General features: G+C 40.8%; 1 protein-coding gene across 2 annotated transcripts in view; it reads left to right on the top strand.

Moving 5' to 3' along the window:
* Nucleotides 1-15,529, top strand: part of TTC28 (tetratricopeptide repeat domain 28) — a 692,319-nt gene that overhangs the window by 35,429 nt on the left and 641,361 nt on the right. For both annotated transcript variants that reach the window (XM_074390786.1, XM_003938479.4), the window contains exon 2: nucleotides 7,246-7,524. In XM_074390786.1, the coding sequence (XP_074246887.1) occupies nucleotides 7,246-7,524 (279 nt within the window). The remainder of the gene's footprint in view (nucleotides 1-7,245; nucleotides 7,525-15,529) is intronic.

The following is a 15,529-nucleotide window of genomic DNA, read 5'->3' as shown; positions in this document are numbered from 1 at the left end:
TTTGGGAGGCTGAGGTGGGTGTATCACAAGGTCAGGAGTTCCAGACCAGCCTGGCCAATATGGTGAAACCCCGTTTCTATTGAAAATACAGAAGTTAGCTGGGCGTGGTGATGGGCACCTGTAGTCCTAGCTGTTTGGGAGGCTGAGGCAGGAGAATCTCTTGAACCTGGGAGGCAGAGGTTGCAGTGAGCCGAGATCACGCCACTGCACTCCAGCCTGGGTGACAGAGCGAGACTCCGTCTTAACAAAAAAAGAAATCTGGTGCATTAAGGGTCACTCTTCATTTTCCCCTTCTTCCAACCTCTGACCACCACTCACTGGTCTGCTTTCCATCTCAATGGATTTGTCTACTATGGAGATCAATAAATTGAATCATACAGTATATGGCCTTTTGTGTCTGGCGTCTTTCACTTAATAGTATTTTTCAGGTGTATCCATGTTGTAATGTGTGTTTTATTCTTTTTTTTTTTTTTTTTTTTTTTTTTTTTGAGACAAAGTCTTGCTCTGTCACCAGGCTGGAGTGCAGTGGTGCGATTTCCACTCACTGCAACCTCTGCCTATCTAGTTCAAGCAGTTCCCCTGCCACAGCCTCCAGAGTAGCTGGGACTACAGGCGTGCACCAACACTCACGGTTAATTTTTTGCATTTTAGTAGAGATGGGGTTTCAGTATGTTGGTCAGGATGCTCTCCATCTCCTGACCTAGTGATCCGCCTGCCTCGGGATCCCAAAGTGCTGGCATTACAGGAGTGAGCCACCGCTTCCGGTCTATTCATTACTTTTTTATGGTTGAGTAATATTTCATTGTATGGTTATCCTATACTTTGTTTATTAATTAATAAATAGATATTTCCGTTGTTTCCACTTTTTGGCTATTACAAATCTGCTATGAAAATTTGTGTACTAGTTTTTCCACGGACAGGTTTTCAGTTCATTTGGGTAGATACCTAAGAGTAGAATTCCTGGGTTATATAGTAATTACATTTTTCTTTTTTCAAGGACCTGCCATACTATTTCCATAGTGGTTGTACCATTTTATATTCCCATGAGTAATGTATGAATATTCCTATTTCACTGTCAGTTTTGAAGAATATTTTCTCTGAGTATGTTAGGTGCTATTTCAGCTTCCATCATTTCTGTTGAGTATGCAGCTTGTAGCTCCTTGCAGGGTAATGTGTCTTATTTCCCTCCATCTGCTTTAACATTTTCTGTTTTTTTTTTTGTTTGTTTTTTTAAACAGTTTGACTATGATACGTTTAGGTGTGATTTTCTTTGTGGTATCTTGAAGTTGAATGAAAGTCTGAAAGCTATGGGTTCAGTACTCTATGAGTCGGTGTCTCTTACCAGTTTTAGAAAATTCTTGGTCATTGTATTCAAATATTGTTTCTAACTCCCTTCTCTTTCTTCTCCTTAAATTCTATATTATACGTGTGTCAGATCTCTTGGGTATATTACTTAAGTCTCTTATGTATCCATCCTTTCCCCCCCAGTTTTGCTTTTTTCTCCTCTATACTTCGTTTTGGGGATTTTTTTTCTTTTTCTTTTTGAGATAGGGTCTCAACTCTGTCACCCAGGCTGGAGTGCAGTGGTGTGATCATGGTTCACCACAGGCTAAACCTCCTCAGGCTTAGGTGATCCTCCCACCTCAGTTTTTATATTTTTTTTTTTTTTTTTTGAGACGGAGTTTCACTCTTGTCACCCAGGCTGGAGTGCAATGGCGCGATCTCGGCTCACCGCAACCTCCGCCTCCTGGGTTCAGGCAATTCTCCTGCCTCAGCCTCCTGAGTAGCTGGGATTACAGGCACGTGCCACCATGCCCAGCTAATTTTTTGTATTTTTAGTAGAGACGGGGTTTCACCATGTTGACCAGGATGGTCTCGATCTCTCGACCTCGTGATCCACCCGCCTCGGCCTCCCAAAGTGCTGGGATTACAGGCTTGAGCCACCGCACCCGGCCTAGTTTTTATATTTTTAATAGAGGTAGGGTTTTGCTGTGTTCCCCAGACTGGTCTTCAACTCCTGGGCTCAGGAAATCTGCCCACCTCAGCCTCCAAAACTGCTGGGATTACAGACATGAGCCACTGTGCCTGGCTATCATTTTGAAGATTTTCTATTACTTATCTTCCAGTTTATTAATCTTGATATTAGCTGTGTCAAATCTTTCTAAACTCATCCATAAAGTTCTTAATTTAGGGTATTATATATTTTAGTCTTGTAATATGCATTGAATTCTTTGTTACATGGTCAATTCTCTGGTGAAATTTTCTCTTATCTATTTTGTTTGTTTTGAAAATACATGAATTAGTCCTTTTTCATGCAGCTGATGAAGACATACCCAAAACTGGGCAATTTACAAAAGAAAGAGGTTTAATTGAACTCACAGTTCTATGTGGCTGGGGAGGCCTCAGAATCATGGTGGAAAGCAAGGAGGAGCAAGTCACATCTTACATGGATGACGGCAGGCACAGAGAGAGGTTGTGCAGGAAAACTCCCATTTTTAAAACAATTGGAAATTGTGAGACTTACTCACTATCACAAGAACAGCTTGGGAAAGACTTGCCCCATGATTTAATTACCTCCCATTCCCATAACACGTGGAAATTGAAGATAAGACTTGGGTGGGGACACAGCCAAACCATAGAAGTACACAACTAACATATGCCTTTGCTCATCCATATGGCATCTTTGTGTGAATTTGAAAAAGATCCTACTCTGTAGGCATAAGAATAGCTTGGTGAATGGAGAGAGGGTAAGGAAAAAGTTACACTCATACATTGTTGGTAGAAGTGTAAACTGATATAATTTCTTCTGCATTATGATTTTTTTCTTTCTATATCATTGTTTAAAATATTTCTCATTCTTTTGGCTGGATTTATAATAATTACATGGATCTATTAAAACTTACTTATGCCTTGAAAAAACCTGTGCTTATCCATTTTCCTGTTGCCTAACGTTTAAACTATTTCTAACATCATGGTAATACAAATGATGCTAAAATGAATATCCTTGTATTAATATATGTGATTTTGTCTACACATGTAAGTGTGTAATTTATAGGATAAATTACCCAAAGTGGAGAGAACATTTCTAGAATTGAAAGGTTATGTGACTGTGACCTTTTTATAGATATTCCTGAATTGTTCATTGTATCAGGCCAGGTATAGTGGCTCACGCAGGCCAGGTATAGTGGCTCACGCCTATAATCTTAGCTCTTAAGGGAGCCAGAGGTGGGAGCATAGCTTGAGCCCAGGAGATTGAGACTTGCCTGGGCAATATAGTGAGACCCCTCTTCTACTAACAGTGTATGAGTATATGTGTGTAACTTTTTCCTACCCTTTTTTTTTTTTTTTTTTTTTGAGACGGAGTTTCGCTCTTGTTACCCAGGCTGGAGTGCAATGGCGCGATCTCGGCTCACCGCAACCTCCGCCTCCTGGGCTCAGGCAATTCTCCTGCCTCAGCCTCCTGAGTAGGTGGGATTACAGGCACGTGCCACCATGCCCAGCTAATTTTTTTGTATTTTTAGTAGAGACGGGGTTTCACCATGTGGACCAGGATGGTCTCGATCTCTCGACCTCGTGATCCACCCGCCTCGGCCTCCCAAAGTGCTGGGATTACAGGCTTGAGCCACCGCGCCCGGATTTCCTACCCTTTTAACCAACAAAGTGTACCGCTAATTTTTATTTCTGTTAGTAGGAATTCTGTTAGGAGAGGTTAAAAAAAAATAGTGTTTTTAGGTTTAATTTTCTTTTAAAATAACTGAGGTTATATATTTTAAAAAAGTTTATTTAAAAGCCATATGGAGTTCCTTTTTTTGTGATCTGTCTGTGTGTATCTTCTGTCCACTTTTTCCATTGAATGGTTTGTCCATTTTCTTACTGATTTGTAGGGCTCAAACTATACTAAGAACACTAGTCATTTATCATGTGTTGCATTTTTAAAAACTGATTTGTTATTAATCTTTTTTGGTCTAATCCATTTCTTCCATGCAAATATTTAAACTTTTAATGTTGTCATATTAATCAGTCTTTTATATTATGTTTTGTGGTTTATGTGTTATACTTAGAAAGGACTCAGTTCTACATAATAAAAGATTCTTGGCCGGTTGTGGTGGCTCACGCCTGTAATCCCAGCACTTTGGGAGGCCAAGGCAAGGGGATCACTTGAGGTCAGGAGTTTGAGACCAGCCTGGCCAACATGGCGAAATCCCATCTCCATTAAAAATGCAAAAATTGGCCGGGCGCGGTGGCTCAAGCCTGTAATCCCAGCACTTTGGGAGGCCGAGGCGGGTGGATCACGAGGTCGAGAGATCGAGACCATCCTGGTCAACATGGTGAAACCCCGTCTCTACTAAAAATACAAAAAATTAGCTGGGCATGGTGGCACATGCCTGTAATCCCAGCTACTCAGGAGGCTGAGGCAGGAGAATTGCCTAAACCCAGGAGGCGGAGGTTGCGGTGAGCCGAGATCGCGCCATTGCACTCCAGCCTGGGTAACAAGAGCGAAACTCTGTCTCAAAAAAAAAAAAAAAAAAAAAAAAAATGCAAAAATTAGCCAAGCTTGGTGGTACACACCTGTAATCCCAGCTACTCGGGAGGCTGAGGCAGGAGAATTGATAGAACCTGGAGGTGGAGGTTGCAGTGAGCCTAGATCATGCCACTGCCCTCCAGCCTGGGTGACAGAGCGAGACTCCATCTCCCCCCCCCCCCAAAAAAAAAAAAGAAAGAAAGAAAAGGACTTGGGAAGTTATGTTTATTCTTCTTAGCCATACACAGAAATTTCTGTTTCTTTTTTTTGAGATGGAGTCTTGCTCTGTCACTAGGCTGGAGTGCAGTGGTACCATCTCAGCTCACTGTGATCTCTGCCTCCTGGGTTCAAGCGATTCTCCTGCCTCAGCCTCCCGAGTAGCTGGGACTACAGTCATGTGCCACCATGTCCAACTAATTTTTGTATTTTTAGTCAGCCTCCCAAAGTGCTGGGATTAGAAGTGTGAGCCACTGCACCTGGCCAGAAGTTTCTGTTTCTTTTTTTTTTTTTTTGAGACGGAGTTTCGCTCTTGTTACCCAGGCTGGAGTGCAATGGCGCGATCTCGGCTCACCGCAACCTCCGCCTCCTGGGTTCAGGCAATTCTCCTGCCTCAGCCTCCCGAGTAGCTGGGATTACAGGCACGTGCCACTATGCCCAGCTAATTTTTTGTATTTTTAGTAGAGACGGGGTTTCACTATGTTGACCGGGATGGTCTCGATTTCTCGACCTCGTGATCCACCCGCCTTGGCCTCCCAAAGTGCTGGGATTACAGGCTTGAGCCACCGCGCCCGGCCAAGTTTCTGTTTCTTAACCTTCTAACAACCACACAGTCTCCAGCTGGGTAAACGCAGATATATTTTGACCAGTTAGAAGCTTCTGTGGAGTGCTTGCTACAGTGCATTTTTCTTTTAAATTTGTGAACATTTGATGGTGGTGGAGTTCTCCTCTACTATTTAGAATCTTTGTACTGGTACTAACTCATTCATGGTATTTTCTTTGCTCTTAGAGGCCTTAGTAATGGTTTACATCAGTGTTTCAAGCAATTTATGGACTTACTAGGTGCTTTACTATAAAGGTCATTTGATCTTATGATGTATGGTATTCCCCCCTCTCAGATTCACAGTGTGCCAAATAATATCTCTGGGAGATATTTCACTAAAGAAGAGATTTATTTAATGTTGTTCATCCTAGTCTCCTGAGGACCTAGGGTTTCCTTAGAATATATTTTGGGAAATGTTACTTTATGTTACTGTACATGGAGGTAATAGAATGAAGATCACTTTTCTTCTTAATTTGATTATTATCTGTGTTGGCATTGAACCAAAATTACTACTCTTCCATTCTTTTTTTTTTTGAGACAAGGTCTTGCTTGTTGCTCAGGCTGAAGCGCAAGTGGCATGATCGTAGCTCACTTCAGCCCTGACACCCTAGGCTCAAGCAGTCCTCCCACTTCAGGCTCCCTAGTAGCTTGGACTACAGGTTCGTGTCACCACACCCAGCTACTTTTTGTCATTTTTGTAGAGGCAGGGTCTTGCTTTATTGCCCAGGTTGGTCTTGAACTCCTGGGCTCAAGCCGTCCTCCCACCTTAGCCTCCCAAAGTACGGGATTACAGGCATGAGCTATTGTACCTGACCTATTCTGCAATTCTTTTTAAACTTTTTTTTTTTTTTTTTGAGATGGAGTCCCACTCTTGTCACCCAGGCTGGACTGCAATGGTGTGATTTTGACTCACTGCAACCTCTGCCTCCTGGGTTCAAGCGATTCTCTTGCCTCAGCCTCCCAAGTAGCTGTGATTATAGATGCCTGTCACCAGGCCTGGCTAATTTTTGTATTTTTAGTAGAGATGGGGTTTCACCATGTTGATCAGGATGGTCTTGAACTCCTGACCTCAGGTAATCCATCCACTTCAGCCTCCGAAGTGCTGGGATTACAGGTGTGAGCCACTATGCCCCAATTGCAAATTTTTTAAATAAGTTTTTTTCTTTTTAACATAGAGACAGGGGGCCGGGCGCGGTGGCTCAAGCCTGTAATCCCAGCACTTTGGGAGGCCGAGGCGGGTGAATCACGAGGTCAGGAGATCGAGACCATCCTGGTCAACATGGTGAAACCCCGTCTCTACTAAAAATACAAAAATTAGCTGGGCATGGTGGCACGTGCCTGTAGTCCCAGCTACTAGGGAGGCTGAGGCAGGAGAATTGCTTGAACCCAGGAGGCGGAGGTTCCGGTGAGCCGAGATCGCGCCATTGCACTCCAGCCTGGGTAACAAGAGCGAAACTCCGTCTCAAAAAAAAAAAAAAAAAGAAAAATGGTTATTTGGCTCATGATTTTCATGAATGGAAAGTTCAAGGTTAGGCATCTGTATCTGGTGAGGGCATTAAGCTGCTTCTACTCATGGCAGAAGGCAAAGGGGAGCTGGCTTGTGTTTACAGAGATCACATAGTGAGAGGAAGCAAGAGAGAGAGAGGCCAGTGGCAGGCCTCTTAAGAACTGGCTTTCTCAGGAAATAATAGAGTAAGAATTCACTCACCCTCAAGGGAGGGCATTAATCTGTTCATGAGTGATTTATTCCTATGACCTAAATACCTCCCATTAGGCTCCACCTCCAATGTTGGGGATCAGATTTTAATGTGCAATTTGGTGGAGACAGACATCCAAATCTTAGCAGATGGGGAACCCTTCTGGACTATCTGAACTTTGTCTGATAAAGTTTCTTTCTTTGTAGATTCCTCTCTTTGGTGCTAACACTATTGGTCAGAGAAGTCCTGATGGACCGGTACTGAGCAAAGCTGAATTTGTTGAGAAAGTTCGTCAGAGTAATCAGGCCTGTCATGATGGAGATTTCCACACAGCTATTGTTCTGTATAATGAAGCCCTGGCTGTTGACCCTCAGAACTGCATCTTATACAGCAATAGATCTGCAGCCTACATGAAAATCCAGCAGTATGACAAAGCCCTGGATGATGCAATCAAAGCTCGACTTCTCAATCCCAAATGGCCAAAGGTAGAGATTTTATTTATTTTCACAGACTCTTTTGTGATGACTTACTACTTTAATATAATATTTTATTGATTTAGTGTACTTATTAATATTTTAATAATCTGTACTTCAGCAAAATATAAAATGACTTCCTTGAGCTGATAAGGCTTCCCTTTTTTTTTTTTTTGGTAGTTTGCTTTCCATTTGCAGGTTTAATTCTTTTCCTGCGTGTGTGAGATTAAAATTTTTTTTCTCTGTTCTTCTTGATAAGTAAGATACGTTTTAGTTCTTTATATAGGTTTTGGAACATCTCTTTTTGAAATAATATTTTAGATGAAATATGATGGATGACGTTTCTTCCCTTCAATTTAAAATAATTAATTTTATTCTCTGTCAATGACTGTTTATTTTCAGAATGGTATTTAATCAGGGAAATTTCTGTTTTTTCTAATAAAGCATTGTAATTACCTTGAATGGTGCAAGGTTTAAGTTATTATCTTTGTTTTTTATTACATATTCTTTATTTTCAGTGTGCCTACTCCTAGCCTAACCCCTGGTTTCTTTTAGAAACAATTTCTTTTCTTTTTGTTTTTTTTTTTTTAGACAGTGTCTTACTCTGTCACCCAGGCTGGAGTACAGTGGTACAATCTTGACTCACTGCAACCTCTTTGTCTCCTGAGTAGCTGGACTACAGGTATATGCCACCATGCCCAGCTAATTTTTGTATTTTTTGTAGACGTGGGATTTCACCATATTGCCCAGGCTGTTCTTGAACTCCTCTGCTCAAGTAACCCTACCACCTTGGCCTCCCAAAGTGGTGGGATTGCAGATGTGTCACCTTGCCCCGCAGAAACAATTTCTTAAGAGGCACCTGAAGCATAGAGGGTGGGGAATAGAAGAGGGATGAAATGGGGGAGTGTAGATTCAATGATATAAAGTTGCAGATATACAGGATGAGTAATTCCAGAGAGATCTAATGTACCATGTGAGAACTATAGTTAATGATATTGTATTAGGGATAATTGCTAAGAGAGTAGATTTTAGGTTCTCTTATAACACAAACACACAGAAAAAAGGGCTACTATGTGAGATGATCAATATATTAATTTGATTGACTACAATAATTATTTCACTGTATATAAATAAACAAAAACATCACATTGTATACCTTAAATATATACAATAAAAAAAGATGTGACTGAAGTATTTGTGATATTTTCCATAGAACTGCAAAACCATGTGATCCCATTCTTGGCTTTCTGTTGGGTTAACAAAGGTTAATGGCTATTTCCTAGAGATTTAAAATAGTTTCCTAATGTCTTATTAATAATGTACCATAGGGCTGGGTATGGTGGATCACGCCTATAATCCCAGCACTTTGGGAGGCTGAGGTGTGAGGATCCCTTGAGCCCACAAATTTGAGGCCAGACTAGACAACAAAGTGAGACCCTGTCTCTACAGAAAACACAAAAATTAGCCAGGTATGGTGGCATTGCACCTGTATCTCCAGCTACTTGGGAGGCTAAGGTGAGAGGATCACTTGAGCCTGGGAGGTAGAGGCTGTAGTGAACTATGATTGCATCACCACACTCTGGTCTGGGCAACAGAATGAGACCTTGTCTCAAATAATAATAATAAAAGTCATAGTACGTTATCCTTTGACTCTGGTAGGTCTTTTTGGCCTCATTTAATGGAATTTCTAGTATTGCTGCTGCCTTGTGAATGGTTTACTATTCTGTACTTCCCTAAAGGATTACTTAAAAAAAAAAAAAAAAGAAGACATGCAGCCAGATAAAGGATTACTTTTGTAGCCATGATCATTCCAAATGAGACAAAAATTGTTGAGAAAAACTGTATATGGGCCAGGCAAGGTGGCTCATGCCTGTAATCCCAGCACTTTGGGAAACTGAGGCAGGCAATAATCTGATGTCAGGAGTTTAAGACCAGCCTGGCCAACATGTTGAAACCCCGTTTCTACTAAAAATACAAAAATTAGCTGGGTGTGGTGGCGGTCGCCTGTAATCCCAGCTACTCAGGAGGTTGAGGCTAGAGAATTGCTTGAACCCAGGAGGTGAAGGTTGCAGTTAGCTGAGATCGTGCCACTGCACTCCAGCCTGGGCAACAAGAGTGAAGAAAGAGCCTCGAAAAAAAAAAAAAAAAAAGAAAAAGAAATAGAAAAATTTTATATGATACCGTTTGTGAACCAGAATGCTGTTTTCGAAGAATAAACCTAGGTTCACATTCCTGTTCCTCCACTAATGACAATATAGTTTTTAGCAGTCTCTTAACCTCTCTGAAGTTAAGGTAAATGGGAATAATAATACCTATTTTGGAAGATTGTTGCTTAAAAATTAGAGATAATTTACTTGTACATAGAAGATGTTTGTTAAGTAAGAGTTATGATTGTGACATTTTTACTGAAGATTTGAATTAGGTCATTCTAGCAAGGTTTTGCATGTATATCTGCCTCTGTCTCTCTGTCTCTTTAAACCTATGATTGAAGCATTGATCCTTATAAATATAGAGAGCTTAATTTTTAAATTAAGTATCAATTCTTGTCCTTTTTTGATTTACTTGTGTTTTCCCTATATTTGTGAACACCTTTAAACTTTTATCTTTTTCATTTTTCTGTATAATTTCTACTTTCTCCTGGCACTGCTTGTGACCCAAAAAATGGCTTTTTAAAAGTGTACTTTTATGATTTTAGACAAAAATACCAGCCTTTTAGGATAATTTATATTATTGGCTTCCAATTTTTTTCCCCTCACAATAAGTGAAGTTATTGTATAGTTCAATTTACATTAATATTTTAGTTTTATATTTGGCTTCAAGCAAACCTAATTTAGGAACATTTAGAATTATATAAAATATAGAATTCATAATTGAAATCACAAAATGTTCTTTTGATGTAGTATGATAACGAAATTAATTTATAAAGAAATGTTTACTACTGCACAAGAATGTTTCCTTTTATAGAAACTAGATTTTATACTTATTTTTCTAGGAATATATACTTTTTAGGTAAAAGAAGATTCATTTACACTTTTTTTCTTCTTTTTTTTTGAGATGGAGTCTCACTCTGTTGCCCAGTCTGGAGTGTAGTGGCATGATTCTCCTGCCTCAGGCTCCTAAGTAGCTGGGATTACAGGCACATGCCACCACACCTGGATAATTTTTGTATTTTTAGTAGAGATGGGGTGCCACCATGCTGGTCAAGCTGGTCTTGAACTCCTGACCTTGTGATCCGCCTGTCTCCCCCTCCGAAAGTACTGGCGTGAGCCACTTTGTCTGGCCTTTGCTTACACTTTCTTGTCAAAAATATATCTCTGGTGAAATTTTGTTAATTCCTTTTTAATTTTTGCTTTTCTACTCTGATTTTTTAAAAATTATAATACTTTGCTTCTCTAAAGGCTTTCTCTGAAATATTATTTTTGTCTAGTCTAATGTGTGAAAAGCTACCTTCCAATTTCTATCTTTTTCTGTATTAATTTTTCATGTAAAGATCTAAAGGCTCTGGAGACTAGATAATCTTTTACACATTTCTGTTTTATCTGAATGAAAAAATGATTTTGATGTGATATGTTCTGTAAAAGAGGTATGAACAGAGTACTATGGGAACCCATACAAGCAATGAGTTCAGTCTGTGATACCATATCTCCAACTGTGTGCTAGATGTTTTCTCTTTGATACGTCTTTTTTTTTTTTTTTTTTTTTTTTTGAGACGGAGTTTCGCTCTTGTTACCCAGGCTGGAGTGCAATGGCACGATCTCGGCTCACCGCAACCTCCGCCTCCTGGGTTCAAGCAATTCTCCTGCCTCAGCCTCCTGAGTAGCTGAGATTACAGGCACGCGCCACCATGCCCAGCTAATTTTTTGTATTTTTAGTAGAGACGGGGTTTCACCATGTTGACCAGAACGGTCTCGATCTCTTGACCTTGTGATCCACCCGTCTCGGCCTCCCAACGTGCTGGGATTACAGGCTTGAGCCACCGCGCCCGGCCTGCTCAAAGGAGTCTTTTCTACATTGTCAACTAAAGAAAAATGGGTTCCCTTTAAATATTTATTATTATTATTATTTTATTTATTTATTTATTTATTTATTTATTTTTTTTGAGACGGAGTTTCGCTCTTGTTACCCAGGCTGGAGTGCAATGGCGCGATCTCGGCTCACCGCAACCTCCGCCTCCTGGGCTCAGGCAATTCTCCTGTCTCGGCCTCCTGAGTAGCTGGGATTACAGGCACGCGCCACCATGCCCAGCTAATTTTTTTTGTATTTTTAGTAGAGACGGGGTTTCACTATGTTGACCAGGATGGTCTCGATCTCTTGACCTCGTGATCCACCCGCCTCGGCCTCCCAAAGTGCTGGGATTACAGGCTTGAGCCACCGCGCCCGGCCTATTTATTTATTTTTTAAAAGACAAGATTTCACCATGTTGTTCAGGCTGGTCTTGAACTCCCAACCTCAGGTGATCCACCCGTCTTGGCCTCCAAAGTGCTTGGATTATAGGCATGAGCCATCACACCCAGCCCCCTTTAAATATTTTTTTAAGATTAAGAAACAAAAAGAATGGCCAGGCGCGGTGGCTCAAGCCTGTAATCCCAGCACTTTGGGAGGCCGAGGCGGGTGGATCACGAGGTCGAGAGATCGAGACCATCCTGGTCAACATGGTGAAACCCCATCTCTACTAAAAATACAAAAAATTAGCTGGGCGTGGTGGTGCGTGCCTGTAATCCCAGCTACTCAGGAGGCTGAGGCAGGAGAATTGCCTGAACCCAGGAGGCGGAGGTTGCGGTGAGCCGTGATCGCGCCATTGTACTCTAGCCTGGGTAACAAGAGCGAAACTCCATCTCAAAAAAAAAAAAAAAAAAGAAACAAAAAGAAGTTAGAAGGAGTCAAATAGGACTTTAAGGTAAATGCTTAATGATTTCCAACTAGAACTCTTGAGAAATTTCTCTGTTTTGATGAGAGGAATGAGCAGGAGCATTGTCATGGTGGAGGACTCTGTGAAGCTTTTTTTTTTTTTTTTTGAGACGGAGTTTCGCTCTTGTTACCCAGGCTGGAGTGCAATGGCGCGATCTCGGCTCACCGCAACCTCCGCCTCCTGGGCTCAGGCAATTCTCCTGCCTCAGCCTCCTGAGTAGTTGGGATTACAGGCACACGCCACCATGCCCAGCTAATTTTTTGCACGTTTAGTAGAGACGGGGTTTCACCATGTTGACCAAGATGGTCTTGATCTCTCAACCTCGTGATCCACCCGCCTCGGCCTCCCAAAGTGCTGGGATTACAGGCTTGAGCCACCGTGCCCAGCCTTCTGTGAAGCTTTTTCAGGCATTTTTCTGCTAAAGCTTTGGCTAATTTTCTCAAAACACTGTCATAATAAGCAGATGTTATTGATCTTTGACCCTGTGGAAAGTCAACAGGCTCAATGCCGTGAGCATCCTTAAGATCTGTTGTCATGACCTTTGCTCTTCACTGGTCTGCTTTTGCTTTGACTGGACCACTTCTACTTTTTGGTAGCCATTGCTTTAATTGTGCTGTCTTTGGGACCACACTTGTAAAGCCATGTTTCATCTCTGGTTATACTTCTTCAAAGAACTGCTTTAGGATCTCTCTCCTACTTGTTTAAAATTTCCTTTGAAATCTCTGCTTTTGCCTGTAGCTGATCTGGTGCAACAGTTTTGGGACCTGCTGAGTGCAAAGTTTGCTCTACTTTAATTTTTCAGTCAGAATTATGTAAGCTGAGCCAATTGACCTGTTTGTGATGTTGGCTATTGTTTCTCCTGCTAGTTTTTGATCCTCTTCAATTAGAGCAGGAATAAGATGTTTTTTTTTCATTGTAAATTGATGCAGATGATCTGCTGCTGTGGACCTTATCTTCAAGATGGTCTTGGTCCTTTTTTTTTTTTTTTTTTTGAGACGGAGTTTCGCTCTTGTTACCCAGGCTGGAGTGCGATGGCACGATCTCGGCTCACTGCAACCTCCGCCTCCTGGGTTCAAGCAATTCTCCTGCCTCAGCCTCCGTAGTAGCTGGGACTACAGGCGTCCGCCACCATGCCCAGCTAATTTTCGTATTTTTAGTAGAGACGGGGTTTTACCATGTTGACCAGGATGGTCTCGATCTCTTGACCTCGTGATCCACCCGCCTCGGCCTCCCAAAGTGCTGGGATTACAGGCGTGAGCCACCATGCCCGGCCGGTCCTTCTTAAAATAAGTTATCTGTTTTGAACTGTTGATTTCTTTGGCCATGGTCTCCATACATTTTTTGTAAAGCATGTATTATTTTACCATTTTTCCACCCTGGCTTTACCATAAATTTTGTTTATTTTGCTTTGATTTGCTTTGCTTTGAATTTAGCAGAATTTATATTGCTCTGATAGGGACTGTTTCCACACTAATGTTTTATTCTTCATAGTGCCTCAGACTAGAACCTGTTCAGACATGTATAATAAGTTAGTTTGAGTGTATTTTGATTCAGAAATTTTTTGAAATCCATGCATAGTTTTTTCATAATACACATTTTACATGAGCTTTTTGAAGACCCTTTGTATTTCTTACTATTCTGCTGACAAAATGCTCTTCTTTTCCTTTTTTATTTCTTCCTCCTTGTTCATGTCAGTTGATGTACGGTGGTAACTGAAATTTCAATTGTGTTGTTAGGGCACTGGTGTTATTTAACTGTGATAACTGAAATTCATGAATATTGGCACAATACACATGTGAAGTGAGGTCTGCTAGTACTTTGGAGTTTGATCTAGGTTTTTTTCTTCCTTATTAGATGAAGTCTTTGACAGGTCGCTATACCTCCCTTAGTTGCAGTTTTTTCATTTGTATCTGGGTTAACATAACATACCTTGAAGTGTAGTAGTGAGGATTAAATAAAATGTTAGGCACTTAGCACAGAGTTTTTTATGTATGAGTTACTTGACACATCATGGTTATTAATGTGATGGTCATGATGATGTTAATAATCACCCTATATTCATATATACATGTTTTTTAGTAAAACTACTCAGTTCTCTTTTGAGCATTTTTCTTTCCCTTATAATCTCAGTAATCTTCTGAATCCTCAAAATTCTTATTGATTTGCTTTTCAAGTTTTTAAATATGTTGATTCCAAAATGGATAAAATGTTCTGTTGAGATATTTCTGTGGCAGAAGGAAAAGGAAGAATTATTTTTCACCACATATCTAGACTACATATGCTTGTGAATGGCTTATCATATCCTGTTAATATAGGATCCTATAAATATAGCTCACTTTTAAATATGTGTGATATATTTTCTTTATTTCACTTCAAAAAACATAGATTAGGCACTTAGTATAAGCAAGAACAGTTTTGTTACTGTCTTCTCTGTTAATGATATTCAGCTGATTTTTTTTTCTTCTTGTTAGTTTGGCATTTTGACCTTTTTTCATTGTTTCAATATCCTACCTCTTTGCCATGATATACATATATATTTTGAGACAGTCTCGCTGTGTCACCCAGGCTGGAATGCAGTGGCACAATCTTGGCTTACTGCAACCTCTGCTTCCAGGTTCAACCGATTCTCCTGCCTCAGCCTCCCGAGTAGCTGGGATTACAGGCATGTGCTATCACACCTGGCTAATTTTTGTGTTTTTAGTAATGACAGCGTTTCACCATGTTGGCCAGGCTGTTCTCAAACTTCTGACCTCAGGTGATACACCTGCTTCAGCCTCCCAAAGTGTTGGTATTACAGGCGTGAGCCATCATGCTGGCCTAATTTTTTTTTAGATGTATATTTGGTTTGCACGTGTGTCCACTAACTTTTGTTCTATAACAACTCACTCCAAAACTTAGTGGCTTAAAACAACAACCATTTATTAAGCTCAACTTTTTGTAGGTCAGCTGAAGTGGCTCTTGTGAGCTTGGCTGACTCAACTGATCTCTGTTGGTCTTTCTTACATGTTTGAGGTAAACTAGTTTGGCTGGTGATTGGAATATCTAGGACAGTCTCACATTTCTGGCAGTTGGTATGCTTTTGGCCAGGAGAACAGTGGCCATTGGGCC

This window comes from Saimiri boliviensis, chromosome 21 (genome assembly GCF_048565385.1).
Source record: "Saimiri boliviensis isolate mSaiBol1 chromosome 21, mSaiBol1.pri, whole genome shotgun sequence".
Taxonomy (NCBI): Eukaryota; Metazoa; Chordata; class Mammalia; order Primates; family Cebidae; genus Saimiri; species Saimiri boliviensis.
This window is presented reverse-complemented; position numbering and strand designations above follow the sequence as displayed.